The sequence below is a fragment of the Rhinoderma darwinii genome, chromosome 1, assembly GCF_050947455.1.
Source record: "Rhinoderma darwinii isolate aRhiDar2 chromosome 1, aRhiDar2.hap1, whole genome shotgun sequence".
Classification (NCBI taxonomy): Eukaryota; Metazoa; Chordata; class Amphibia; order Anura; family Rhinodermatidae; genus Rhinoderma; species Rhinoderma darwinii.
In genome coordinates this window covers 239,378,525-239,406,355 of record NC_134687.1, presented here as the reverse complement: position 1 = coordinate 239,406,355, position 27,831 = coordinate 239,378,525, and the positions used below count along the sequence as shown (strand labels likewise).

Sequence of the window (27,831 nt, the reverse complement as noted above, 5' to 3'; positions counted from 1 at the left end):
TGGTTATAGTGCCGTTCCTTCTGAAATACTGGGGAAAATGGGTCGTTCCAGACATTGTTCTCATGAAAAACGTACTTTGATTAAAAGCTTGTTTGGAGAGGGAAAAACATATAGAAAAGTGCAGCAAATTATAGGCTGCTCAGCTAAAATGGTCTCAAATGCCTTGAAGTGGCAACGAAAACCTGAAAGACGCAGAAGGAAGCGGGGAACTACTTTATGCCCCCAATAGAGGCCAAAATTAATTTATCAGGAAAGTTCTGAAACTGGTTGAAAGCTGCAGAAAGACACATAGGGATGATATGAAGAGAATTGGTATGGAGGAAAATCTCCATGACCTATGGCGCTATATACATGGGGATGAAATCAAGTACACTTTTTTTTCCGGTAGACATAAATCATATTCTCGAATTGACATTTTTTGAACAAGCATCTCTTTAATCAGTCTCATACAATCAACGGCTATATCTCCGATAACTTGGTCTGACCACGCCCCAGTGATATTGGTTTGTAAGATCAAAGGTATGTCAACTAAAATTCATAGATGGCATCTTAAAAACATATTGCTAACCTCAGATAGTTCTGTCTTAGATATTCAAGGAAAACAAACTTATTATTTTTTATAGCTAATGACAATGACGAAGTAACGGATTATACTTTATGGTGCGCACACAAAGCGGTGTTGAGGGGGTACTGTATCAAGCTCATGCACAAATGGAGGAGTGATCAAACTAAAATGTTGGATGCTATGAAGTCAAAACTTCTGTTTTTAGAATCAGAATATAGGAATATTAAGCTGTCCTGTGTTCTGCATGAGATTGAGTGAGTGCGCTCTCAAATTAAATGAGCCCTTTTTGAAAACTACACCGTGTTCCAAATTATTATGCACATTGGATTTAAGTGTCAAACATTTAATTATTCGTTTTTCAATTAAACTCATGGATGGTATTGTGTCTTGGTGCTCTTTGGATCATTGTAATCAATCTCAGACACCTGTGATAATTAGTTTGCCACGTGTGCCCAATCAAAGGAAAACTACTTAAGAAGGACGTTCCACATTATTAAGCAGGCCACAGGTTTCAAGCAATATGGGAAAGAAAAAGGATCTCTCTGCTGCCGAAAAGTGTGAAATAGTGCAATACCTTGGACAAGGTATGAAAACATTGGATATTTCAAGAAAACTTAAAGAGGCTCTGTCACCAGATTTTGCAACCCCTATCTGCTATTGCAGCAGATCGGCGCTGCAATGTAGATTACAGTAACGTTTTTATTTTTAAAAAACGAGCATTTTTGGCCAAGTAATGACCATTTTCGTATTTATGCAAATGAGGCTTGCAAAAGTACAACTGGGCGTGTTGAAAAGTAAAAGTACAACTGGGCGTGTATTATGTGCGTACATCGGGGCGTGTTTACTACTTTTACTAGCTGGGCTTTCTGATGAGAAGTATCATCCACTTCTCTTCAGAACGCCCAGCTTCTGGCAGTGCAGATCTGTGACGTCACTCACAGGTCCTGCATCGTGTCGGCACCAGAGGCTACAGTTGATTCTGCAGCAGCATCAGCATTTGCAGGTAAGTAGCTACATCGACTTACCTGCAAACGCCGATGCTGCTGCAGAATCATCGGTAGCCTCTGGTGTCGATGTGTCCTCGCTCGTCTGACACGATGCAGGACCTGTGAGTGACGACACAGCGTGATCTCTGGAGAACACGGCTGTGTCTGCACTGCCAGAAGCTGGGCGTTGTGAAGAGAAGTGGATGATACTTCTATACACAACGCCCAGCTAGTAAAAGTAGTAAACACGCCCCGATGTACGCACATAATACACGCCCAGTTGTACTTTTACTTTTCAACACGCCCAGTTGTACTTTTGCAAGCCTCATTTGCATAAATACGAAAATGGTCATAACTTGGCCAAAAATGCTCGTTTTTTAAAAATAAAAACGTTACTGTAATCTACATTGCAGCGCCTATCTGCTGCAATAGCAGATAGGGGTTGCAAAATCTGGTGACAGAGCCTCTTTAAGCGTAATCATCGTACTGTGAAAAGATTTGTGGCTGATTCAGAGCACAGACGGGTTCGTTCAGATAAAGGCATAATGGTTTCTGCCAGACAAATTAATAGGATTAGGAGAGCAGCTGCTAAAATGCCATTGCAAAGCAGAAAACAGGTATTTGAAGCCGCTGGTGCCTCTGGAGTCCCGCGAACCTCAAGGTGTAGGATCCTCCAGAGGTTTGCAAGTGTGCATAAAGCTATTATTCGGCCACCCCTAAACAATGCTCACAAGCAGAAACGGTTGCAGTGGCCTCAGAAATACATGAAGACTAATTTTCAAACCGTGTTGTTTACTGATGAGTGTCGTGCAACCCTGGATGGTCCAGATGGATGGAGTAGTGGATGGTTGGTGAATGGCCACCATGTCCCAACAAGGCTGCGATGTCAGCAAAGAGGTGGCGGAGCATTGTTTTGGGCTGGAATCAGGGAGAGAGAGCTGGTAGGCCCCTTTAGGATCCCTGACGGTGTGAAAATGACCTCTGCAAAGTACGTAGAGTTTATGACTGACCACTTTCTTCCGTGGTACAAAAAGAAGAACCGTGCCTTCCGTAGCAAAATTATCTTCATGCATGACAATGCACCATCGCATGCTGCAAAGAATACCTCTGGGTCATTGGCTGCTATGGGCACAAAAGGAGAGAAACTCATGGTGTGGCCCCCATGTTCACCTGACCTCAACCCTATTGAGAACCTTTGGAGCATCCTCAAGCAAAATGTCTATGAGGGTGGGAGGCAGTTCACATCAAAACAGAAGCTCTGGGAGGCTATTCTGACATCCTGCAAAGATATTCAAGCAGAAACTGTCCAAATATTCACAAATTCAATGTATGCAAGAATTGTGAAGGTGATATCAAAGAAGGGGTCCTATGTTAACATGTAACTTGGCCTGCTAAGTTTTTTTTTTTATTGAAAGAGCTTTTGATTTCTGTAAATATGACCTCCTGATGCTGCAAATTCAACAAATTACCATTTTAGTTCTCTTTACAACCTTTAAAATGTTTTGATCTCTGTTGTGCATAATAATTTGAAACAGTGCATTTTGAGTTTTTTACTTATAAAAAAAAATGTGTTATCATTAGGAGGTTTGTTCAATAAAATTTGCATTATACTCCAACGGTTGATGGCATGAAGACTATACTGACTGTCATTTGCATCGACTATTTAGGAAAATCAGCGAAAAATAACATTTGCATAATAATTTGGAATGTGTTGTATAGGGAAAGTCTGTGGAAAAAGCAAGCTAGGTTTTACGAACAAGGAGATAAAGCTGACAGGATTTTAAGCAATAGAACTAAAACTTATATCATTAAGAAAACTATAGAATTTTTAAAAGACCGCAAAGGGAAAAAAAGATTTTCACCCCAGGGCCATTGTCGATACTCTTGCAGATTATTATAAGAAGCTGTACAACCTAAATGGATCAGAGGGCAGTGGTGTAGCTATAGGGGTCGCAGCGGTCGCAATTGAGACCAGGCCCCGAAGCCAGGGGGCCCACGGCCCCCCGCACCACATCAATAAAAAGTTACTATAGTAACTGGGGCCGCGGGCCCCTGTTACTATAGTAGCGGACAGTACTTACCCGCCTGGTTCCGGAGCGCAGCAGAGGTCCTGACATCACAGCGCTGTGCGCAGCGCATGACGTCACAATGCTATGCGCCGCGCACAACATCCCAACCCTGGATAGAGTCAGGAAAGGACCTCCGCTGCGGCAGAAGAGGAGGGTAAGATTAATATCCCTGTCTGCTGAAGCTGATAGGTCGGACCCCGCCAATCAGCTGTTTTGAAGGGGCCGCAGCGCTCGTACGAGAGCTGCTTCCCCTTAATTCTGGTTACTTGATGATACTGTGAATCCGTGTCGTTAACTCACAATGTGAGCAAGTGAGGGAAATGAAGAAGGAGGAGCTCTCGTACGAGCGCTGTGGCCCCTTTAAAACAGCTGATTGGCGGGGTTCTGGGAGTTGGACCCCGACCCATTAGCTATTGATGGCCTATCCTGAGGATAGGCCATCAATGTTTAGGGACTGGACAACCCCTTTAAGCCTACGATGTAGCAGGCTTAGAGGGCTCATGAGACAGGATCACAGATTGTGTGATGCTGTCTGCTGGGCCCTGTATCTAAGCCAATCACATGGTAGGCTTAGATACAGGGCCCATATGTGATACTGTCTGTTGGACCCTGTATCTAAGCCTACCACATGGTAGGCTTAGATACAAGGCTCCAGCAGACAGTAATCTTATACTGTATCAGATTACTGTCTGCTGGACTCTGTATCTAAGCCTACCGTGTGGTAGAATTAGATACAGGGTCCAACAGAGAGATACAGGGTCCATGTGTAATACTACGCCTACCACATGTGTTACTAATATTTTAAAATTGGCCCAGTTCAACTCCAATAACAACGGGTTATGTTGAAGAGGCTGTGGGATAACGGGTGATTTGTTACATATTTGGTGGGGGTGTGGAAAATTAAATACCTTTTGGTCTGAAGTTTCTGCTCTAAGTAATCAAATTATTGGAGAACTTAAAGAAATTCTTATGATAGAATAGCTCTATTAAATATGAGAGTGAATCTAATCGCCAAGGGAAACAGATGGGTCTGTTGCAGAATTTTAGATGCAGCACGAAATGTAATTGCATTCAACTGGAAAAAAATAAAATGTATTTTTATTACTGTAGTAATAAATAAAGTAAATACATATTTTCAGTATGAGAAAGTCCTAGGATTAGATTGGGAGATGGGAAAGTATTTACTCCAGGAAAGATGGATGCCCTGGATAAGAACACACAAAATCAAAAACGTCTAAAAATACAGAGCTGTTTTCAAGGGAAATTAGCTCCTGATTTTCAGACGTTTTTTAAGCAAACTCGCGTTTTTCACGTAAAAGACGCCCCATCAGAACAGAACGCAGTTTTTGTCATTGAAATAAATGGGCAGATGTTTAGAAGCATTCTGCTTCCGATTTTTCAGCCGTTTTTTGGGACAATTATGGCCCAAAAAATGACTGAAAACACTACGTGTGCACATACCCTAAGTGGCTATTTCTTCAGCTTTTTCTTTTCTCAATTTCTTTCTTCTCTCTTCTTTTTTAACTTTTTTCTTATGTTACTTCTATTGCTTTATGGATGTAAAAAGCTTTGTTTATTATTATGAATTGTATATCTATAATTTTATAAACTAAAAAATAATAGCTAAAAAAGAAATTAATTTGAAGTTACCAGTGAGAACTGCTAAAATCAGAAGACGATTAAGTGAAGCCAAGTTACCAGCAAAAACTCCCCATAAAGTCCCGTTGTTCAAAAAAAGACATGTCCTGAATAGGTTAAAATATGCCAAGGAACACAATGACTGGTCCAAACAGAAATGGTGCAACATTTTTGTGGACGGATAAAAGTAAACTTGTTATTTTTGGGTCTAGTGGCAGCAGACAGTATGTCAGACGACCCTCGAGCACTGAATTCAAGCCACAGTACACTGTGAAGACAGTAAAGCATGGTGGTGCAAAAATCATGATATGGGATGTTTCTCATACCATGGTGTTGTGCCTATTTATCACATACAACGGATCATGGATCAGTTTGAATATATCAAAATACCTGAGGAGATCATGTTGCCCTATGCCAAGGAAGAAATGCCCTTGAAATGTTTCAACACGACAATGACCCAAAACACACCAGTATGTGAACAACATCTTGGTTACAAACAGGATTGAGGTAATGGAGTGGCCAGCCCAAGCCCCTGACCTCAATCCCATAGAGAACTTGTAGGGTGGCATAAAAAATTTGGTTTATGAGGCAAAACCCAAAATGCAGAAGAACTGTGGAATGTAATCCAATCTTCCTGGACTGAAATACTTGTTCAGAGGTGCCAGAAGTTGGCCGATTCCATGCAACACAGATGTCAAGCAGTTCTCAGAAACAATGGTTATGCCACTAAATATTAGTTCAGTAAAGTGAAATCTGATTCAGTTTATACATAATAAAATTTTTGAGTTTTTAAAGAAAAATGCTGGCACTGCTATTTTATTGAACATCCTAATGTTCTTTTTTCTTTACTTTCTGTAAAGGATTAACACAAACTGGATAAATGTTGTTAATATTTTGATTTGGAATTGAATGTGTAATATTTTCAGTGCATTTGCATTTAGACAAATAAAAGTTATAATGATTTTGCGCTTTATTTGCTTTTTTAAACGTACTGCTTTTTTTTAACACTACTTTGGAGTCCAAAACATAATTTAACTGTAAATATTGGCTTTTATTCTCACCTGCGCATTCCCATAAGGCACCAGGGTAACATTCATAATCTCATTTAACGTTAGCCAGGTTGGAAAGAGTTGAAGAGCAAGAAATTTGCGGCAACCTCCACAAAGGCTCTCATAGTACAGATCAACCTGTACAGCTGGCTCATTGCTCTTTTTAAGGTCCTTGCGAGAATAGTAGCCTCTGCACTGTTGTTCTACCTGTAAATGAAGTCACACATTGGTCACTTTTCCATCAACAGACATTAGTTGTGCAATTATTAACACAATCGATAGACTAGGTCATAAAACATTAATCGTTGGGTGCCTGACTTCTGGCATCCCTATTGATCCTGAAAATGGGTCCGTTTTACTCCCATTTGCTGGGATATAGCAGGCCATGGTTATGTGGTGTGTCTATAGTGAAATGAATAAGCATTACAGTAAAAACTTTCTTAACTCTCTGATAAAGTCTTGAAGTGAGCTTTTCATGTACATAAAAAGTCTTCAAGTCAGTCAGTCAGTAGGTGATGCAGTGTCACCGTGGCCGATACGTTGGCAGCATAAAAGTACTAGGTCACCGATGATTTTTGTCAGTGAGCTCACATTATTCTTTCCTTTCATTCTCCTTGTATTAAGCGCTTTCACCTTATAAGCTATCCCCTATTATCTAATGAGCAGAAGTGTCACCATTAAATTCTTCATCTCTCTGAACCTATTTGGTTCCTCCATAGAAGTCCGCTACTGTTTCTGGAACCCTAGGGATAGCTTTTCCCAAAGCAAAGTGTCACCAGCCTTCACGGAAGGAAGTCTAAAGATGTTTTGCTCAATTTTTGTGGTGTAAATCTTCAGTGCCTAAGCACATGTATCAGTCATGTAACTCCTGTGTGTGCAGATGCTCTATGACATATCATTACTAATACGTGTACTTGAGTGCCAGTTCAGATGCTCTCATTTTATTGAAGACGTTGTATAAGGCATCCATGTCTGGTGCCTCTTTGCAGTGATATAACTGGCATCTGAGCTTTGACCTCTACTGCTTATATAAACAATGAACCTAAAGTCTGCATCCTAAAAGTGTAGCTTATGAAAAAGAATTTTGTAGTAGAATTCTCAAAAATGTATCTAAATTATTCTGAAAGTTCTCCTAATTGGAGAAATTCGGGACGAAGTATTGATTGGTGGGACGAGATTTTTCTGGCCTTTCTGACAGCAGTCCTCCTGGAGAACATTACAGACAGACAGTCCCCAGCATGGAACCACTGATTACGGGGAACAGTAAACTGTATTATACAGCAAATTTAAATAATACAGATTTAGATGTATTGTGACTATAAAAATACATTAACTTTAATCTATTTTTATATTTTGTTACATCTGTTCATACATTAGCTACTAAAGATGTTGTGTTTTGTTTATTTTTGTTTTTTTACATTAAAGTGGTTCTATACTTTGTATTATAAGCGTTGCCTGCATATTCTTCAATGCAACATGTCTCCTGCTCCAAGTTTGGTATGGTTTACCTGTAAATGGACACTAACTTTTCAAACCACTTATGCTGCTCTGACAGTATACCTGATATAAAACAACTTTGTAATTGACTTACTGTTAAAATGTAGTTGTTTTATTTATGTAAATTATGTGTGAAGTTACTGCCACTAGGTGTCTCCCATCCTATAATATGCTGTTCCCTCTCTGTTGTCAAGCATTGGCCGACCCTAGTTACAGAGAAGAAGTAAAGGCTAAAGAAGGTGGGGGTTTCCTCTTCACTGCCTGGCTATAACTTTTCTATGGAGGGGGAGCAAGAGCAGGGAGCAGACAGAGAGTGAGTCAGAAAACACACACGCTGCATATAACGCCTCATGCACACGACCGCTGTGCCACTCGGGCCGTTTTTGACGGCATCCGAGTGACACCCGACAGTCTTCACGGACCCATTCACTTTAGCGGGTGAATCGGGTCCGTGAAAAATGATCCGAGTCTCCAACCTGAGGAAAGATAGGACATGTTCTATCTTTCCTCGGATCACTGACGGGACTCGGCCGGCGCACACGGTCATGTTCATGAGGCGTAAGTCTATGTATGGGGGTAAGGGTGAGCAGGGGGAGGAAGTAGGAGCATATAGAAACACACAGAGATGCTGCTGGTAAGATGTAAATCTCACCCTAGTGCTAGATTTTCATCTACACTGCTCATTAGTGCTGTATAATGTCCTCCATGCAGCTGCAACTTCTTTATATATATATATATATATATATATGTGATAGATAGGGATAAGGAGAGCAGGATTCTCCTCTGTGTTCTGTGCATAGAAGCCATGATAGCCGTTAGGCTCTGCCCATCAGGTTTGGTCACATGGGATGAAACATCATTCCAGGAGGCCGGCCCTCTGACGTCATCCAGGCCAGCCTCCTGGGATGATGTTTCATTCTATGTGACTGCCGCTACAGCCTGTAATTGGCTGCAGCGTTTATGCAATAAGCAGCGTTTACGCAAATACAATTGACATGCTGCGGAATAAAATTCAGCAAGGCAGGTCAATTTATGGCTATGTTCACACGGGGTATTTTGCCGAGTTTTTTGACGCGGAAACCGCGTCGCAAAACTCGGCAAAAACGGCCCGAGAACGCCTCCCATTGATTTCAATGGGAGGCGTCGGCGTCTTTTTCCCGCGAGCAGTAAAACTGCCTCGCGGGAAAAAGAAGCGACATGCCCTATCTTCGGGCGCTTCCGCCTCTGACCTCCCATTGACTTCAATGGGAGGCAGGAGAAAGCGTATTTCTCGCTGTTTTATGCCTGCGGCGCTCAATGGCCGCGGGCGAAAAACGGCGCGATAATTGCCGCGAAAATCGGCGTGCAGGGAGAGGAATATCTGCCTCAAAGTTCCAAACGGAATTTTGAGGCAGATATTCCTCCCCCAAAATACTCCGTGTGAACATAGCCTTAGAGCGATTTTTCCGCTCAGTATTTACGCAGCGTGTGGATGAGATCTGTTCTATCTCATCCACTCTGCTGCTACTCTATTTGCTGTGGATTTTCACAACAAATTCCGTGTGGACTCACCCTATTACAGCCTTCTCCCATTTACTTCATTGGGAGAAGGTCGTATGAGTATGGTGGATTACAAGGCAGGAAACAGCGAGGACCTGAAGCAAGGGATGTAAACAAACAGAGAGCAGCAGTGACTATTGAAATCAATCAGAAACTTGTTAGAAAGTATGTAGGGGGTTTTAGGGAAGGCAAATAAAGGCTGGAGGACACTTTTTAGAAAATATTTTTTTCTGGCCAACCCCTTTAACTGGATTGTTTTTTTAACAGCATTTTATTTTTTATGATCTATACAATAAATAGAATATCTAATGGGGAGAAGATTTTATAATTGCGGTCATACTTGAAAAAGATGAGTCATGTAACGTGATCAGGGACTTTCTATAAAACAAGTTGTTTACTCAGAAGAAAGACAACAAGGCAAAGACAAATTGACTGTAGAGGAAGTTATAAAGGGGTTTTTCCGAGAATTGAAAAACGTTCCCTGACCGAAGGAAATGTAATAAAATAAAAATACTAAACAATACTCACCTGTTTACTCCCCTTCTCTAGTGTCGATGCTTCGGTGGTTCCTGCCAGTCTTTGTTTACTTTGCTGTAGCGATGACATGCCATACATTAACATGCCAGCTGCAGGCGTGGATGTATATGATCACTGCAGGACAAGTAAACAAAGACTGGCCGGGACCACTGGTGGAACATCTGGGGATTTACCAGGTGAGTATAGAATATTCTTTTATTTTTCCTACATTTCTTACTGACTTTTTTACTGCATAATTTTACTGGGAATTTTATCTTATCTATATTTAGTCTGAAGTATGTTCTAAAGTTACATGTGCAAAGTAGACAAACATATGGTAGGAGGGTGTCCTCATTAGGCCCCATTCGCATCAAATTATTGCACTACGTTTATATTTGTCGGCATTCACGGATGCCTAACAGTGGCATCCTTCACCATAGACTATAATGGTATCCATTAAACGTATACCTCATGAAAAGCTATTCAAAATCTCATGTCGCATATGTTCAATGTATGCATGTGACATATGCCATACAATGGCATGTCACCCTAAGGCTCCGATGTTAAAAGAAAAACAAAAAACTGTATACCGCACAGTATAAATTTTTCTTAACGGGATTAGGTTGTATGGAAAAGCATAGTCTACTACGCTGTTCCATTTAAAAAAAAAATTGGACTGATGCATACCAGCCCAATGGAGGCCAAAAAGTCACTCTTTTGGCCTCCGTCAGGCTAATGGAGCCCTATTAACATGTACTTCGAGAGCTTTTCTCTTTTTTCGAATCCCCGGCCACAGGGGGATTTCGCACCTTCAGCGAGCAACAGTGGTGCTATCTACAGGAAGAGGGGGTGCTACCTACAAGGGGGCTATGGGCTGTGTGGCGCTACCTACAAGGGAGCTGTGTGGCGCTACCTACAAGGGGGCTGTGGGCTATGGGCTGTGTGGCGCTACCTACAAGGGGGCTGTGGGTTGTGTGGCACTATTTACAAGTGGGCTGTGTGGCGCTACCTACAAGTGGGCTGTCTGGCGCTACCTACAAAGGGTCTGTGGGCTGTGTTTGGTGCTACCTACAAGGGGGTTGTGGGCTGTGTGGCGCTACCTACAAGGGGGCTGTGTGGCGCTACCTACAAGGGGGCTGTGGGCGGTGTGGCGCTACCTACAAGTGGGCTGTGTGGCGCTACCTGCAAGGGGGCTGTGGGCTGTGTGGCGCTACCTACAAGGGGGCTGTGGGCTGTGTGGCGCTACCTACAAGGGGGTTGTGGGCTGTGTGGCGCTACCTACAAGGGGGCTGTGTGGTGCTGCCTACAAAGGGGCCTGTGTGGCGCTACCTACAAGTGGTCTGTGTGGCGCTACCTACAAGGGGCCTGTGTGGCGCTACCTACAAGGGGGCTGTGGGCTGTGTGGCACTACCTACAAGGGGGCTGTGGGCTGTGTGGCGCTACCTACAAGTGGGCTGTGTGGCGCTACCTGCAAGGGGGCTGTGGGCTGTGTGGCGCTACCTACAAGGGGGCTGTGGGCTGTGTGGCGCTACCTACAAGGGGGCTGTGGGCTGTGTGGCGCTACCTACAAGGGGGCTGTGTGGTGCTGCCTACAAAGGGGCCTGTGTGGCGCTACCTACAAGGGGTCTGTGTGGCGCTACCTACAAGGGGCCTGTGTGGCGCTACCTACAAGGGGGCTGTGGGCTGTGTGGCGCTACCTACAAGTGGGCTGTGTGGCGCTACCTGCAAGGGGGCTGTGGGCTGTGTGGCGCTACCTACAAGGGGGCTGTGGGCTGTGTGGCGCTACCTACAAGGGGGCTGTGGGCTGTGTGGCGCTACCTACAAGGGGGCTGTGTGGTGCTGCCTACAAAGGGGCCTGTGTGGCGCTACCTACAAGGGGCCTGTGTGGCGCTACCTACAAGGGGGCTGTGGGCTGTGTGGCGCTACCTACAAGTTGGCTGTGTGGCGCTACCTGCAAGGGGGCTGTGGGCTGTGTGGCGCTACCTACAAGGGGGCTGTGGGCTGTGTGGCGCTACCTACAAGGGGGCTGTGGGCTGTGTGGCGCTACCTACAAGGGGGCTGTGTGGTGCTGCCTACAAAGGGGCCTGTGTGGCGCTACCTACAAGGGGCCTGTGTGGCGCTACCTACAAGGGGGCTGTGTGGCGCTACCTACAAGGGGGCTGTGTGTCGCTACCTACAAGGGGGCTGTGTGGCGCTTACCTACAAGGGGGCTTTGTGGCGCTAAATACAAGGGGGCTGTGTGGCGCTACCTACAAGGGGGCTGTGTGGCACTATCCACAGGGGGAATCTGTGAGTGGCGGGCTGATGGTCATTTTACTGTGAGTGGGGGGGCTAATGGTCATGTTATTGTGAGTGGAGGACTGATGGTCTTCAAGTGGTTTCCACCTCTGACCTCCAATTGAAATTAATAGGACACAGAAAATACCTGCGGCACTTGTTTGATGCTTTTGTGCCTGTGTCTTTTGCATTAGCTTCAACGGCTTAAAAAAAAGTCAAATAACATTGTCAATTCCTGAAGGGCTTTTGAGGCTGATTTTTTTTGCCTTATGAAAAACGATGTGTGAAAATACCCTACGAGTGTTTTTAGCCATTTTCTGTCTTTCTCAAAACCATTTTTGGTAGGGGTGCCCCGAGGAAATTGTATTTTTCTAGTGGTGCCTCGAGTCCGAAAAGGTTGGGAAACTCTGTACTGGGCTACAGAATCACGCCGGCCTACGCAAGGATCCCGTCGTGGAGCAGCTCAGTTCATCGTGGGAACGGGCCTAGGTGAGTACAATTTTTTTTTGTTTGGGGGCACTGTCTACAAGGGGGAGGTGGTGGTGTGTATGGCACTGTCTACAGGGATATGGCATAATCTACACGGGGCCACTATCTACAAGAGGGGGCTGTGTGTGGCAGCCAGGGGAGGGGGGCATTATAATGTGTGTTGGCCACTAAGCATACATTATTTTCTGTAGGGGCACAATACTGTGTGGGCACAATTAGGGGACAAAATACTGTGTCCTTGAAGGGGTTATAATATATTCTATTATTAAATATTATTATACTGTATGGGGGCACTAAAGGGGCATTATACTGTGTGGGGGCACTATATAGGGCATTGTACTGTGGGAGGGCATTATACTTTTTTTATGGGGCATTTTTTTTATGATGCTGGTGGGGGAGCCGAAAGATCATTTCGAACAGGGCGCCATCTGTCCTTAGGCCGGCCCTGCTCCTATACATCTAAAATAAGAAATGAAGCAACTTTGCATATCGGGTAAATTAAAAACATTGTATAGTTTTGTGTCTTCAGCTCTTATACAGACCAATAAGTCTCTGACCTCGACCAGGGTTAGCTTCACTATTTTTAGCTGTTGTGGGGGTATATGGTTTTATCATGTATTGTTTTATCTACAAGCATACCCTGTTTAGTCTGTTCCTGCAGTCATATTCCCTTAAATATGTGCCCTAGCTCTTGCACATTTGGAATACTAACAAGGTTAGAAACTTTTATATATGCTAGAGTTCATGGATTAGGCAGTTAAGTAGTTGCCATTGCTATTCTGCATTTCTAACAAATGAGTAATTTCTATTGTTTAAAAGGAAGCTTGTATTGATATTTTGTATAGTTTTATTATTTAGCAAACCTGTCACATATTCGAAAAAGGAATTCAAAACAAGGTACAGCCCAAAGAAACAATAATCAAATTCGATTTCATAAATGATTTGCTACTTTTTTTTTTTAAAGGGAAGAAAGTTCGCTAGAGAAAAAAAAAAATAGACTGGAAACTGGTGACTTAGGCCCCATGCACACGACAGTAATTGCGGATCAAAGTACGGATCCATTCAGTTCTATTGCCCAAGGACACCTTCCCGTATATTTACGGGAAGGTGTCCGGGCCGTAGAAAGGATCCGCAAAAAATGAGACATCCTATTTTTTGAATTTACGAGCCGTGCTCCTATACTTCATAATGAGAGCACGGCCCGCAAATTCTTTTGTGACTTGCCTGCGGCTGTCTGTGCCCCTAATCTCAGACCGTGATTACGGCTACGGCCATGTGCAGGAGGCCCTAAATGGCGATTTTCCTTTACAGTATACTATCTAACGCCTTCCTGCCGCAGCCATTTTTTGTTTTTTCCTCCATGCATTTCTGAGAGCCATAACTTTTTTATTTTCCTGTTGACATAGCCAGCTTGTTTTTTGTGGGACAAGTTGTAGTTTTTAATGGCACCATTTATTGTACCACATAATGTTCTGGGATGATGGAAAACATTTCTTTGTTGGGTGGAGTGGGCAAAAAAACTGTGATTCCTTCATTGCTTTTCGGGTTACGTTTTTCCGATGTTCACCGAGTGGTAAAAACGACATGTTAACTTTATTTTGCGGGTCAATACGATAAGTGCGATACAAAATGTATATATATTTTTTTTGTGTTTTACTACTTTTGGGGCACGTTCAGACGTGGCGGAACTTTTCTGCTGCAAATGTTGGTGCAGATTTGGGGCAATTACGCAACGAATCTGCACCAACATTTGCATATTTGACAGGTAATTCAGACTTTGCAATGCAAAAACTGAAATCTGTGGGAAGTCCGCTGTGTTTTCCGCAAAGGCTGAAATACACAGAGAAATCCTGCTTCTTCTCCGCAACAGACAGTGCATGCTGCGGACTGAAAATTCTGCACCGCAGCCTATGGTCTGCAGCGGAGTTTTCCGCAGCATCTGCACGAAGATAACTAAAAAGGTGTGGAAACCAATGGACAAACTGTCTGCTAAGGATTTCCACTGCGGACTGTCCGCAGCAGAATTCCACAGCAACTCTGCCACGTCTGACTGTGCCCTTACAAGAAAAATGCTAATTGTTAAAAATGTTGTTTTGTGTCGCCATATTCTGAGAGTCATACATTTTTTTAAAATTTTTCCATCGATTGAGCAGTATGAGGGTTTATTTTTTGTGGAGGCGAGCTGTAGTTGCTATTGGTACCATTTTGGATACATGAGACTTTTTGATCACTTTATTCAATTTTTTGTGGGATCTGAGGTAACCAAAAAAACGGCTCCGACCTGTAATTTTACGCGTCGCTGTCAAAAGACGGCGCGTAAAATAACAGCCTCGTCAAAGAAGTGCAGGACACTTCTTGGGACGTAATTGGAGGCGTTTTTCATTGAATCCAATGAAGAACAGCTCCAAATTACGTCCGTAATGGACGCCCCGCAAAACGCGAGTACGAGCAATTACGTCTGAAATTCAGGAGCTGTTTTCTCCTGAAAACAGCTCCGTAATTTCAGACGTAAATGCAGTTATCGTGTGCACATACCCTAATTCAGCTGACAATCACGTTGCTCTAGTTTCTGTGTGGTTTACCTTTAGGCCTCATTACACATTGAAGATTTGGTCAGTATTTTGAAGCCTAAATCAGGAGTGGATGCAAAGAAGAAAAGAAGTATAAATTTTACCCGTATATATTTTCCCTGTTTTTAGGATCCAGTTCTGGTTTTGGCTTACAAATACTTATGAAAAACACTGATCAAATCTGCAACGTGTGAATAAGGCCTATAGATCAAAAACACATATGCAAGCATGTGTCTTTGGGATTCAGATTTCATCATTACAATTAGAGTTGAAAAGGTGAGTATTATATGATGTGTGTACATGGACTTTCCAAAATCGCTACCCGAAAAATAGCTGTTTACATGCAACATTTATCACATAGACAGTGGATAGGAGATACACAATAGATTGGTGAGGGTCTGATCGATGGTACCCTATAGACCATAAGATCACCAATCTGTATGACATTAAACTTTATTATATCGATTTATTATATCGATTTAATTACGGTGTTACCAAATATATATTTTTTGGGGGTTTACTACTTTTGAACAATAAAAGTACCCTTTGTTTTTTTTTAAAAAAGATAATTAGTAGCTGTACTTTTTTTTTCTGTCAATGTATCTGCATGAGGGTTTGTTTTTTTGTGGGATCAGTTGTCGGTTTTTTTTATACCCATTTAAAGTACTCGTTTTCTAAGAGAATTGTTTTTGTGTTTTTTTTAATTTGTATTTTTGTTCTGTAAACTAAATGTAACTTTTTTTTTAATTATAATTCATCTTTGTCCCACTATGAGACTTGAACATGTGATCCTCTAATCTCTTATATAATACATTACAATAGTTCTGTTTTGAAATGTCTTATGCATGTAAGTGTTTCACTGACAGTTTATTAGGCCCTGCCTTATTTAGGGCCCAGTAGGCTTAGGCCGGGTTCCTACGTAGTTTAAACACTGCAAAATTTCCACAACGGAATTCTGTGCGGAAATTCCGCAGCATTTACAGTAGCAGCAAAGTGGATGAAATTTAGAAAATCTCATGCCCATGCTGCGGAAAAAACTGCATCATAAACGTTAATAACTTGACCTGCGGTGCGGAATTTAATTCTGCATCATGTCAATTTATGGTGCGTTTTTGTTCATTTATCATTGCGAGTTTTGAAAAACCTGCAACAGAAAGCCAAGCGTTGCGTTTTTTTGCGGCGTAATCACAGTGTTTACGCCACAAAAATCGCAAAGCCAGAAGAAAAAAATTAACATACTTTCCCAGAACGCCTTCCTTCTTCATGCAGTCCTGCCTTCTGGGATGACATTGCGTCCCATGTGACCACTGCAGCCAATCACAGGCTGCAGCGTCACATGGCCTGAAACATCATCCAGGGAGGCCCGGAGCAGACGTCAGAGGAGGAAGGGGGTAAGTATGAATGGCTTTTCTCCGCAGCGGAATTTCTGTTCCAAAGATCGGACACGATGTGTGATTTTTACGCAGCGTATCCGTCCCGTGGGAACCCGGCCTTACAGTGCATTCGGAAAGTCTTCAGACCTTTCACTTTTTTCACATTTCGTTATGTTGAGGCCTTGTGCTAAAATAAAAAAATTCAAGTTTTTCCTTATCATTCTGCACTCAATACCCCATAATGACAAAGTGAAAACCGAATTTTAGAAATGTTTGAAAATGTATTAAAAATGAAAAACTAAAATTTCTCATGGACATAATTATTAAGACCCTTTGCTATGACACTTAAAGTTTAGCTCTGGGGGCCTCCCATTTCTCTAGCTGACCATTCATATCAGAGCAAAAACCAAGTCATGTGGAGGAAAAAACTGCCTGTAGAGCTCAGGGACAGGATTGTGTGGAGGCACAGATCTGGAGAAGGGTACAAAACTATTTCTTCTGCACTGAAATTTCCCAAGAACACAGTGGCCTCCATAATTCTTAAATAAAAGAAGTTTGGAAAAACCAGGACTCTTCTAGAGCTGGCCGTCCCACCAAAGTAAGTAATCAGGGGAGAAGGACCTTGGTAAGAGAGGTGACCAAGAACCCAATGGCCACTCTGGCTGAGCTCCAAAGATCCTGTGTGCAGATGGGAGAAACTTCCAGAAGGTCAACCATCACTGCGGCACTCCACCAATCTGGGCATTATGGCAAAGTGGCCAGAAAAAAAGCCTCTCCTCAGTAAAAGACACATGAAAGCCCGCCTGGAGCCTGATGAAACCAAGATTGAACTTTTTGGCCTCAATTCTAAGCGTCATGTCTGGAGGCAGGGCCAACCTTAGGGGTGTGCGACATGCGCGGGTGCACAGGGCACTGCAGCCTCCCAGCATGTAGGGAGCGCCACTGTGCAGGCCATTTGAACTCTATATTCTCTGCTCCTCGTTACACACTGAGGAAGCAGAGGCAGAGCAGAGGAGGAAGCTCCGCCCACAACCCGTCTTGCAAGAAACCTGTGCAGCAAGGAGAGATGGTAAGTTCCTTTCTGGGTACATATGTCTGCGTGTATATGTGTCACGTTGGGTACGTGGTGTGTGTGTGTGTGTGTGTATATGTATATGTATACATGCCTCCTGTGTGTATATGTATACATGCCTCCTATGTGTGTGTATATGTATACGTGTTTGTGTGTGTATATGTATACATGCCTTGTGTGTGTGTGTATATGTATACATTCCTCCTGTGTATGTGTATATGTATACATGCCCCGTGTGTGTGCGTGTGTGTGTGTGTTTGTGTATATGTATACATGCCTCGTGTGTGTGTGTGTGTGTGTGTGTGTGTGTGTGTGTGTATATATGTATACATGCCTCGTGTGTGTATGTGTGTGTGTGTGTGTGTGTGTGTGTGTGTGTGTATGTATACATGCCTCGCATGTGTGTGTGTGTGTGTGTGTGTATGTATACATGCCTCGTGTGTGTGTGTGTGTGTGTGTGTGTGTGTATGTATACATGCCTTGCATGTGTGTGTGTGTGTATGTATACATGCCTCGCATGTGTGTGTATGTATGTATACATGCCTCGCATGTGTGTGTGTGTGTGTGTGTGTGTGTGTGTGTGTATGTATGTATATATGCCTCGCATGTGTGTGTATATGTATACATGCCTCCGGTTTGTGTGTGTCTATTGTGACATGACCAGGGGAGAAGTAGTGGACGGAGTATACATCTCACCCAGGTTCCTGTCCTATACATTTTAAAACAACCAGGGAATTGAGCTAGCAAGGAAAATGTGTTTTCCTTGCTCAAGGGTTTTCTGGAAAACCCTGGTAAAAGGGCCTGGTTGTTGGAGTTGGGAGGGTCCCTATTCAACTAGCCACTTCAGGTATTGTATTGTGGCTAATTACCTGCACAGCTAAGGTGTGCTCTAAATAGAGGCAGAGTTCACAGTCTCTCTGCTCCTGGGAAAGCTGGATGTGAGTAAAGCAACTGTGGTGTTGTGTTTGGGAGTTGGAGCTCTAGGCTCAGCTCTTTGTAGTTAGGAACTGCATGTTAGTTAGTGGACAGACGGCCTAGGATTTACTTTATGAATTTATTTGTTTTCTGCTACGGCTTTTCTACCTAAGGCCAGTAGTACCACACTGACTGGACTGTAGTCTGTTCTTACTGTGCCAGAAGTGCCTGTCTACCTCAGGAGACAGCGATCCAGTGGGCTGCCCCCTTACACTATATATATACCATCCCTACAGTGAAGCATGGTGGTGGCAGCATCATGATGTGGTGTGTTTTTCAGTGGCTGGTACATGGAGACTTGGGGTTGAGGGAAAGATGAATAGAGCAAAGTACAGAGATATTCTTAATGAAAACCTGATCCAAAGTGCTCTGGATCTCAGACTGGGCCGAAGGTTCACCTTCCAACAAGGTAATGACTCTAAGCACACAGTCAAGACTACACAGGAGTGGCTTAGGGAAAACTCTGAGTGGCCCTGCTAGAGCCCTGACTTGAACCCAATCGAACATCTCTGGAGAGACCTGAAAATGGCTGTCCACCGACAGTCCCCATCGAACCTGACAGAGCTTGAGAGGATCTGCAGAGAAGAATGGCAGAAAATCACCAAATCCACGTGTACAAAACTTGTGGCATCATACCCAAGAAGACTGGAGGCTGTTATCGCTGCCAAAGGTAATTCAACCAAGTTCGGAGTAAAGGGTCTGAATACTTATGTCAATGCAATATTTTAGTTTTTCCTTTTCAATAAATTAGCAATGATTACTAACATTCTGTTATCACTTTCTTATTGTGGGGTATTGAATGCAGAATGATGGGGGAAAACGTGAATTTTTATTTTAGCACAAGGCCTCAACATAATAAAATGTGAAAAAAATGTAAAGGGTCTGAAGACTTTCTGGAAAACAAACATGGCATAACTGGTGTAATTCATAAGTCCCCTGGCTGAGATGGAAACCCATTGGTACCACGTGATAGTGACATGGGGGTGCCGATAAGTTTAAAGTGAGAGCCCTGCTGTTGACTGTGGCATCTCTAAGGGGTTAAATGGCTGATAACAGAGTTATCTCTGATCCCGGACGTCACACCTCCTGAGTCCGCACCATCATAGTACACAAAGTATGTTTACCCCACCTGGTACTATTACGTAGCAGTGCAGAAAGGGGTTAAAGAAAACCTGTCAGCTTAAAGAAAACCTGTCAGCTGTTTTGACATGTATGTTTTAGTAAATACCTGTATTGCCCATAAAATTATAATTCTAAAGTATATTTTCTTAAAACTCTGCATCATGCCACTCCTCTGTTATACCTCCTGGAAATATATGAATAAATTGACAACTGGGACATGTCCTTACACACTGACACTGCCCAATCAGTGCTGTCCGTGTTAGACTGCATAAGGACAGACCCTAGAAAGGCAACCTCTAAATGTCAATTTCATCATAAATTTCCAGGCGGATTAACAGAGAAACAGCACAGAGTTCTGAATTGTTATTTCAAAACAAGTAGAGTATTTACTAAAACAGACATGTCAGAAGAGCTGACAGGTCCTTCTTGAAGAAGGGTTTGTATAAGAAAAGATGGACTAAATGAGTTGTGGATGAGTATAACATTTGTAATACATGTTTGTAGCTACAGCTATTTGTTTTCATTCAGTACGTCAATAGATGAGATTTGCGTACACAGAAATCTATATATGCGTTGCTTGTCCACGGATGCTACGGTCCCAGTTGCTGAAGCTCTCAGACTCCGAGACTACTGATGAAACACATATTACAAATTTTGATCTCATGCTATTGTAACTTTTAGTTATACAAATTCAGAAAACAATTTACGTTTGGGAGGAACTTTGGTATCATCCACCAGTTAAGAAGAAGTTTTTAAAAACAACTAAATTGATCTGACTATGTACGTCTAGCACAGAGAAAAAGCGATATCTACACGACCCTGAGCATTTTGTATACTCCTGTAAACCTGCCTGATAGAGCAGTCGCTATTAATAGCAATTTATTAGGAAAGTTTTATATAGTTATGCAAAAGTCAACTGAAAGTAGAGCATAGTAAAGCGGAGACCTTCTGTGGAATATAAAAGTGGTTGAATGAGTGAGCAGTGTCAAATTCAAGGCATTTGTCTTACCTGGCAGGCTTTAGCAATCTCCCAAGTGCTGCACCAGTCACTTGGAGGGTGGTCACAAAGCTGCTGAGAGTAAGTACCTGCAAAGTACAAAGTCAAGAGAAGCACCGCAGACTTCATTGTGTCCTGTTCACAGCAGCGTCTAGTTTCGAAACTGGAAGCAACTTGGTTATGATACATACAAAGCCACTCCCTACAATCTCAGCTTCTTCCTGATCCTCCTACAGTACATTTCCCAGTAAAGACAGTCTATATCCAGGATGGAAAAACCTGTTTTATTATTTGGAAACAGGGGATTTCTGTCTGGCTTGCTGAAACTCAAGAATTTATTTTAGTCATGCTCTGTAACTGAGGTGCACAATATTTGTTGTTCCAGAGCCCATATAGATTATACAATTTAGGTACAGTAATAAAACGTAAAGTAGAACTCGTATAGTTTATTAGAGGAAGTTTACATTGCATGCTATTGGCACTGCTATATCAATATCCGGTCTCTGCCCCTTTGCTGGGTGAGGAGGTATCAGGCTTTCAAGGATTAAGAGCAAATATACCTTAGGCTTCATGTGCACGGCAATACTGTATGCACAGTCCCTGTATGGTGCCTGTGAGCAGGTACAATGTGAGCCTACAGATTGCTATGAGTGTTGTATTTAAGCTCCTACGGCCGTGGGCACACAGCAGTTTAATTATGATTTGCATATTAGTAAACTTTGAAGGGACAATATGGTTTAAGCAATGAAATGTTATTTATTGCATGATGAAAAGTTATACAGTGTTCCAATATACTTTCTGTACGCATGGTTTTCAAGATCTCTGCTTGCTATCATTGTGTATGAACCTTTATTATTTACGGACCGTGGATAAAAATGTGTCCTGGTTATGTGACACACACAGGCAGTGACGTAACTAGAGTCCCATGGGTCCCAGGACAAATTTTGCACCTGGGCCTCCCCCCCTAACCCCCCCCCCCCCCCGCCGCCCCCTTGTTGCTCGGATGACAGGCCCCAGTGGCATTACGAGCCTCAAAGACAACATGGTTATATGACAGTTTTCTATGTATGATTCTATATTTCTAAATTATACAGTCATAACGTTACCACGTAATACCACAATCCACTATGCAAGGAACCGATTTCACCATACTGTTACTGAACAAAACCCAGTATTCCAAGGCCAGTATTACCAATGATCCCATTATACAAGAGACAAATACCACCACACGATGACTACATATTACCATTACAAAGTGTCTGAAAAATATCACCGTACTGTTACTGAATAAAATCTACAAAAATACAAAGACCAATAATACCACCACATAGTGTCTAAATAATACCACCATACTGTTACTGAATAATACCGCCACAACATGACCACATATTACCACTACATAGTGACTAAATAATACTACCATACTGTTACTGAATAAAAATGCAAAGACCAATATTACCACCATCCGGTGACTATATAGTGGTAGATATCAGTGATAAACAGGCGCTCTGCAGATCATATAAATTAATACAGTACAGTTACCAGGGCCGGCCTTATGGGTGTGCGCCTGTGCCACTGCACAGGGCGCATCACTCCAGCAGGTGAAAGGCGGCGCTGCGCTGGCTCCCTTCCTCTGCTTGTTTCAGAAGTGCCCGGGCCAGCGACTCAGCAGCTGCCTTTCCGCCCTGGCGCTTTTTCTCTCAGTGGCGTCGCCTACGCTGTAACAGTCATAGCGGCTTCTAGCGGCGACACTAGGCATGAGGGCACCCGTGCCACACATCAGGACACGCCCCCCCTCGGCTGGCGGCACCGCTAGCAACCGCTGCGAATGCTACAGCGGTAGCGATGCCACATTCAATAGTATCTGCATCCTTAGGACGCAAATACTATTGAACACTATAGCAGAGCAGGGAGGTATCTCCCTGCTCTGCTATCTACTAGTGCCACTATAGTTCCCTGAAGGAGTGGAATCCCTGTGTGGCCGGGGATTCCACTCCTGGAGGGAGAGCTTGATGTCTCTGTCCATATATGGACAGTGACATCAGGGGCAACTCCTGAAGCGGAATCCTTGTCCACAGCGTTGCCGACGCTGTGACCGGGGAGGAGTGGAATCCCCGATGCTGTGACCGGGGATTCCATTCCAGGAGAAGCCCCTGACATCACTGTCCATAAATGGACAGAGATGTCAGGAGCTTCTCCTGGGGTGGAATCCCCAGTCACTGTGTCAGCAACGCTGTGGATGGGGATTCCGCTTCAGAAGTTGCCCCTGATGTCACTGTCCATATATGGAGCGGACTCGCCGGCCACAGGGGGATTCCGCTCCTTCAGGGAGCTACAGTGGCGCTATCTACAGGAAGGGGGGTGCTATCTACAAGGGGGCTGTGTGGCACTACCTACGAGGGGGTGTCTGGCACTACCTACAAGGGGGCTGTGTGGCACTACGTACAAGGGGGCTGTGTGGCACTACGTACAAGGGGGCTGTGTGGCACTATCTACAAGGATACTGTGTGACACTACCTACAAGGGTGCTGTGTGGCACTTCCTACAAGGGGGCTGTGTGGCACTACCTACAAGGGGGCTGCGTGGCACTACCTACAGGGGGCTGTGTGGCACTACCTACAAGGGGCTTTGTGGCACTACCTACAAGGGGCTGTGTGGCACTACCTACAAGGGGCTGTGTGGCACTACCTACAGGGGGCTGTGGGGCACTATCTACAGGGGAAATATGTAAGTGGTGGGGCTGATGGTCATTTTACAGTGAGTGGCGGGCTGATGGTGATCATACCGTGAGAGGGGGCCGATGGTCATTTTACTGTGAGTGGCGAGCTGATGGTCATTTTACTGTGAGTCTTCAAGTGGTTTCCAGCTCTGACCTCCAAATGAAAATACCTGTTTTGCTCATTTGGAGTGCTTTTTTGCCTGCGTCTTTAGCATTAGTTTCAATGGCTTAAAAAAATGCAAAAAAAAACAAAACCTGTCAAATAACACTGTCAATTCAAAATCTGCCTCAAAATTCCTGAAGGAATTTTAAGGCAGATTTTTTGTTCCTTACAAAAAACGCTGCTAATAGTGTAGCGCTTGTTTTTAGGCGTTTTCTGTCTTTCTCGAAACAATTTTTGTTAGGGGTGCCCTGAGGATTTTTTTTTTCCAGTGGTGCCTTGAGTCCGAAAAGGTTGGGAAACTCTGTACTAGGCTTTAGGATCATGCCTTCCTACGCAAGGAGCCCGTCGTGGAGCAGCTCAGTTCATCGCAGGACCGGGGCCTAGGTGAGTCCAATTTTTTTTTTTGGGGGGGGGGGCAATGTGTACAAGGGGGAGGTGGGGGGCTGTGTGGCACTGTCTACATGAGGGAGGTGGGGGGCTGTGTGGCACAATTTACAAGGGGGAGGTGGGGGGCTGTATGGCACTTTCTACAAGAAGGAGGTGGGGGATTATGGCCCTGTCTACATGAGGGAGGTGGGAGGCTGTATGGCACAATCTACAGGGGGGACTATCTACAAGGGGGGGCTGTGTGTGGCAGCCATGGGAGGGGGACATTATACTGTGTGGAGGCCATTAAAGCGGACATTATACTGTGTAGGGGCACTACAGGGGGCAATATACAGTGTGGACACAATTGGAGGACAAAATACTGTGTCCTTATAATATATTATATTATTATTTTACTGTATGGGGGCACTATATAGGGCATTATACTGTGGGGGAGCTTTATAGTTTTTTAATGGGGCATTTTTTTTTATGATGAGGTGGGACGCTGAAAGATAATTTTGCACGGGGCACCATCTATCCTAGCCCTGATGGTTACATCCAGTGACTTACAGGTGATGTCTTCTCAGATTGGTGCCTTTTACTTTCCCTTTTCTTCATTATCCGGGCCAGCTTGCTATGATGACTTCTTCCAGCCATGACTTGTCTCTTCAGTATTTACAGCACAGACATCTTTGGCTCCTTGATTTTCCAGCATCCTCTCCACCTATTTGCAAACAATAGTACCCCTTTAGGCCTGCACTGTAATAGTGCTTCTCTTAGTGCACACCAAATAGTAATAGTGCCACCACACAATAGTAATATCCCCATTTGTGACCTCCACACAGTAGTAGTTCTCTTTTGTGCCCCATATAGAGATAGGTGCCCCTATATAGTAGTTAGTTGCTCCCATATAGTAGTGAGGTGCCCCCATATAGAAGACAGGTGCCCCTGTAGTAAATAGGGGTCTTATATAGTAGTTAGGACCCCCATATATTAGATAGGTGACCCTAATATAGTAGGTAGGCCCCCAACAGAGGATCTCTGCTCCGCCATTGCAAACTAAGTGGCGCTCACACGGGGCCAGTGCTGGCGGGCCCCTTTCCCCTCCGTGCCCGTTTGCAATTGCACCCCCTGGGACCACGATCGTTACGTCCTTGCACACAGGTATACAGCTCGCATGGAACACAGAGCTCTGATAACTGCACTGAAACTGTAATTGATAGTAAGAATGTCATGTAATGTACAAGTATGATATTTCCAGGGCTTAATCAATAAACTGTGCTACTAACACTGACAACATTTGAACTTAATTTGCACTGTCGCATTTTAGTCCCATAACCAGTTTTAAGGACTGTACAGTATTGATATATCTTTTGTATATATATGTGTGTGTGTGTGTGTGTGTGTGTGTGTGTGTGTATGTATGTATATATATATATATATACACACAGACACATACCATATAGCACAGTCTATCAGTACACACATTTCAATCTATGCAGCGTCCTTATTAGACATTTATGTGTATGTGTTAACAAACACTTCATTGAAAAAGTTTTAGTACTTTCCATTTTGAAACCATTAATAGTAGTTTTGGAGCCCTGGAAAACACCTTCAAATTTGGCTGCATATGCGGCAGAGAAGTTGAGGAAGCCATACGCATCAGATATATTGGCCAAACTCGCCGATTGTGGCGGGACTGGCCGAACATCAAATGTGTATGGCGGTGTCCAGACTCTTCCCCCCCCCCCCCCCCCCGAAGGCAGATGTCGAGGGAGAGAAGGGTCAGGCATGTTGAATTCCAACATGCCCGATCCTTTTTGCAAGGAGATAAACCGCTGCTAGAGGAGTCTGGTTGTGGCTTTACTCCTTCTTCCTATTGAAAACGCATGCACGGCCGAGCATGAATGTGTATGGGAAAGTCGGAAAGAATAGCTGTCGGACAAATAAGCGTTCAGCGCCAGCTCTTTGAAATGTAGGACCAGCTTAACCCTGTTACATTAGAGAAAGTGTTTTTTACTAAAGTACCTAGTATGCAGTGGAAGAGATAAGATAGTTAAGGGGGGTATTTAACATGGAGTTACTTGAAGGGTTCATCTTTTAATAAAACACAGTCTCAGACCAATTAACCAGAATACTTTCTTGTGCAGGTCCCTACTTGTCTCCCAAGGACCCAGACTGTTACTTTACACAGCCTCATGCCTCTCCCACAGATTTCCCACTTTTTGGTCAGACATCTACCTCTCTTTCCCGCTATTTTTCCCTGGGTGCTCTCTCTCTACTTTCCAATGCTGTCTCTGCCTCTGGCACTGTCCCTGCCCTTGTCTCTTGCACTGTCCTTCGTCTCAAATGTGTCACTCTACAAGGTATAGATTCCAGAAAAAGAAGAAAAGTCACGACCAAGTATTTGCAAAATTACATTCAATCTTTATTTTAGTCAAAAATAGACAGAAAAAAACACATTATAACTATACACAGTAAAAAGAATGAACCCTCATAAAGAGATGGAATCCGAACATGAAAGCAGCCTGGTCCCCCAGATGTTAAAATGCATAAATCAATATTTTTAGGCAGATGCTAAGCATAGTACATTTGCACAGATAGATACCTAATAAAATACATGCAAAGTTCAGTCATAGGCAAACTAATGAGCAGTATACAAAATACAAAGTATATAAAATATTGATTTATGCTTTTTGTGGGATCTTTTGACCATTTTAACATCTGGGGGACCAGGCTGCTTTCATGTTCGGATTCCATCTCTTTATGAGGGTTCATTCTTTTTACTGTGTATAGTTGTGATGTGTTTTTTCTGTGTATTTTTGACTGAAATAAAGATTGTTTGTAATTTTGCAAATACTTGGTCGTGACTTTTCTTCTTTTTCTGGTTTATTATATTAGTCACTGTGACCATCGGCACAATTTGGGGCATTGCTCGGTTTGCTAAAAGGTATAGTTTCCAAGTCACAGTTCCCCGAATCTCAAGGGTCCTGCTTTTTGCAACTGTGCTGTGTTTCCCCCCCCCCCCCTTACTCTCAACACTGCTTTCCAATGTTTCTCCATTAGGCACTTCCACCAGAAGACCTCCAGACCCTGCCTCATGTTTCCTTCTATACTCCTAGTCAACACGGATTAAGGTAGCTGTCTCTCTATGGTCCTGACTCTCAAGTGTTATCAAACGTTAGCTCTCCCACTGACTACTCCATCAGTCCAGACTTTCCCAGGGCTGCAATAACTAGGCCATGTCTCTGGCCTACCAGAAAACCAGTTCTCACTGTAGCTTTCTCACACAAGGAAAAAACTGAGATTTTTTTCATCCTAACATATAAGTTGGAAATTCAATGACAGACTCAGTGTAATGACGGGGTAGGGAGACAGACAGGTGAGCCCTAATCTACCCGCCACTCAGTCCCTGACTATTTGCACGGCCCGTCCTAGGCGATGGCGTACAACTGGGTGACGGTCCCTACGCCCAATATGTGCACAACAGACAAACCGAGAAGGGTACACAGAAGCTAAGGGAAATGCGGCAATTGCCCACGAGCTGAGTCAAACCAGGAGTGTACGAGGTACCAAACGCAGAGTAGGAGCGTAGTCAGTAAAGCCAGGGTCAAAATGAAGCAAGGTCAATAATAATAGCAGGAGCAGCAGAGCCAGGAAACAGGACAGAATTACAGGCAAAGACAAGCAGGAAATGAAGGTATAAATAGACCGAGGGCGGGAGCTAGAACAGTCTGGCCAGGCTGTGGTTCTCTCACTCCTGAGCCTACCAGCCTGAGTGGTAGCAGATCGAGTCACCCTATCAGACCTAGGAGAAGGTGCAGACTGATTAACCACGGGCGTCGACAC

The 27,831-nt window shown here is 43.6% G+C and overlaps 1 protein-coding gene across 1 annotated transcript in view; it reads right to left on the bottom strand.

Moving 5' to 3' along the window:
- The window catches only part of IFI30 (IFI30 lysosomal thiol reductase), a 67,483-nt gene extending 46,599 nt beyond the window's left edge, over positions 1-20,884 (bottom strand). The window contains exons 1-2 of the mRNA XM_075850034.1: positions 20,747-20,884; positions 6,320-6,514 (exon numbers count right to left, since the gene is read on the bottom strand). Coding sequence (XP_075706149.1) covers positions 6,320-6,514; positions 20,747-20,863 — 312 coding nt within the window. The 5' untranslated portion in view covers positions 20,864-20,884. The remainder of the gene's footprint in view (positions 1-6,319; positions 6,515-20,746) is intronic.
- Between the last annotated feature and the right edge of the window lie 6,947 nt (positions 20,885-27,831).